At 34.0% G+C, this 2,650-nt stretch overlaps 1 protein-coding gene across 3 annotated transcripts in view; it reads left to right on the plus strand.

Moving 5' to 3' along the window:
• The window catches only part of LOC101489957 (uncharacterized), a 6,924-nt gene continuing 4,274 nt past the window's right edge, over positions 1–2,650 (plus strand). For 2 of the 3 annotated variants that reach the window (XM_004499288.3, XM_004499289.3), the window contains exons 1-6: positions 1–155; positions 685–919; positions 1,591–1,672; positions 1,795–1,898; positions 2,032–2,158; positions 2,358–2,452. In XM_004499288.3, the coding sequence (XP_004499345.1) occupies positions 879–919; positions 1,591–1,672; positions 1,795–1,898; positions 2,032–2,158; positions 2,358–2,452 (449 nt within the window). In that variant the 5' untranslated portion in view covers positions 1–155; positions 685–878. Of the gene's footprint in view, positions 156–295; positions 920–1,590; positions 1,673–1,794; positions 1,899–2,031; positions 2,159–2,357; positions 2,453–2,650 lie in introns of those variants that run through there. The other variant, XM_004499287.4, reaches the window with a different exon arrangement.

The raw sequence follows: 2,650 nt of genomic DNA on the forward strand, positions 1-2,650 counted from the left end.
TTTATTTATTTATTTGTTAATTGAATTGAATTGAATTCTTCTTCTTCTTTGTATACTCGGAAAGAAGCAGAAGATAATAACAACAAGAAGCTTCTTTTCAATTCATTCCTCTCATTTCCTTCGCATTTGCTTTTCGGTGCTTCCTAGTGCTGCTGGTAAAGTTTTTTATTTTTATTTTCTCCCTTTTTCAGCTTCTCTATTCTTTTGTTTGTTTCCTAAATTAGAGTAGAGGGGAAATCCATCAATGTTGTACTTTTCATCTCACTACAAATTCTTCTCTCTCTCTCTCTCTCTCTCTCTCTCTCTCTCTCTTATCTAATCTTACTTTCACCCACATTTTCGCTTTACTATTTTATTCTTCTTCTTTTACATTTCGCACCTTTTATTCAATTCATGTATACCCCCAACTTTGATTTTTTTTGTTTAGATTCGATAAAAGAAAAGTAAAGTTGCTTGCTCGTTGCAATCATAGTATACAAGTAGAAGGGGTTTAAACAACACTTTTTGCTTTTTCTCTTTTAATAAATACTTTTAAGGGCATTTGGATCTAGAAGTGCTTTTAGATTTTGGGGATTCGTTTAACTAATTAATTGGGACCAGCTTCCTTATAAATTTCCACTATTTTAGATTCCACTATTTGTTAATGGTTTTTTCTAAGTAGCTAGTTGGTGTTGTTTCTCACAGGAATTGGGTATTGATAGCTTAACTTGCATAAATATATGTTTGGCATTTGAATTGAGGTTTTATAAGAAGCTTTGAGTTGTGAAGATGTTAGAGATTGGAGAATTTTGACTCTGTGCTTCTCAGAGATTCCACTCTGATTGATTGTTAGCTCATCTAATGAACGGGAGTTGCTTTGGGATACATGTTGAAGAAAAATGATTGAGCAATTCATCAATTTCGTTATTCGGCCTCCAAGGTATTCATTTTTGTTTCATTGGCTGTTGACTTGGTAGGTACTTAATCAAGTAAGCTATCAAATTAACTGTGAAATTGAATGTAAACTGTAACACATTCTTTAGGGTTCTTTTTCCTCAGAAAAGAATCCTTATTTTGTTCCCTATATCCTTATCAAATTTATCTCTTGTATTTAGTTCCCTTACACATTAACATGTAGGAAAATCATATTAAATCTTCATGGTCATGTCATCTTGTTGGTAGAGAATTAAGGGAAAAAGCAATTGATATGCATCAAATTTGTTCTTACCTATTCAATATGTTGGTTCTTTCCTCCTTTACCTCTTAACGGGGATAAAAGTGTTTAAACTTGTAGATTTACCACTTTTGATTTGGTTGAAATTCTCTTTGTACTATACATTGTGTTCAAACTGAATATGTTTCAACTATTATCAACCATTATGGCGACATTTCTTCTATGTAGTTGACCCCATACTAAGGAAAAAACCTTCGGTTATTGTTCAATTTGTTCCAACAATCTTCAAAGAACCATGTTAGACAGTTCTCATAATAGATGTCAGCTATTGTTTTTATTTTTATCTTTTTCTCAGCATCCATTTATCAACATGTGATCGTATTTTTTCATGCAAATTGAGTTACAGTTTCAGTGTTTATACTTTGCTACATACACAGGGCGGACTATAACCCAGATCAGTATCTGTGGGAAAAGGAGTTCTCCCTTGCTGGTAGAACATACCAAAGGCAGGATTTGGAGGCAAGTTTCAACTATTTATTAGATGGGTTGTAGCAACTATTGTTGTCTATATATAGAAGCTACATCATGATTCCAATTGTTTGTGCATGTATTGCTAGATTATCTCTTTTCTAATTGTGCAGCTCAAGAATGCCAGAGGCTATACCTTGAAGTGTAGTCATTATCTCCCTTCTCCTTTTCCTGAAGATACTTCTCTTCCTTGTGTTATATATTGCCATGGAAACAGGTATATGTTATTTTTATGGCCACTGCTATTGATTCTGACTTATGATCATACATATTTTTTTTCCCAACATTTACTTTATCAAAATAACCTCGGAGTTCCCTTTGGATATGTGTGCCTGTGTTCAATAATGCAGTGGATGTCGGGCAGATGCTAACGAAGCTGCTGTAATTCTTCTTCCATCAAATATTACTGTATTTACCCTTGACTTCTCAGGGTCAGGCTTATCTGATGGAGACTATGTTAGCCTTGGTTGGCATGAAGTAAGTTACCTATATATGAATTTGCTTATTTGTTGAATTAATTAAACAAATGTTACTGTTTTTACCCTTGTCTACTCGGGGGTTCAAGGTTTTCTGATGGAGACTATGTTAGCCTTGGTTGGCTTGAAGCAACTTACTTCTTTATGAATGCGCTTGTCTGTTTAATCGGACTCTTTTTGACCATTGCTTTGTGTGGTAGAAAGATGATTTGAAGATTGTGGTGTCGCATTTGAGAAGCAACAAACAAATATCGCGTATAGGTTTATGGGGACGATCAATGGGCGCAGTTACTAGGTATAACATCTTCCAATTAATTTTTTAAAATTAATTTTTTAATAGAATTTATGTTTGACCGCACTCTGAGAAAATAAAGGTTTTCAATGGGTTATTTTGACATATTCTAATATAATTCCATGCCTTAAGTTTTTTGTTAAGGACGGTGTCAACTTCTATCTTTCTCCATGCATGTTCGTGGACAAAACTGCCTGTCGA

Source organism: Cicer arietinum, chromosome 7 (assembly GCF_000331145.2).
Source record: "Cicer arietinum cultivar CDC Frontier isolate Library 1 chromosome 7, Cicar.CDCFrontier_v2.0, whole genome shotgun sequence".
Lineage (NCBI taxonomy): Eukaryota > Viridiplantae > Streptophyta > Magnoliopsida > Fabales > Fabaceae > Cicer > Cicer arietinum.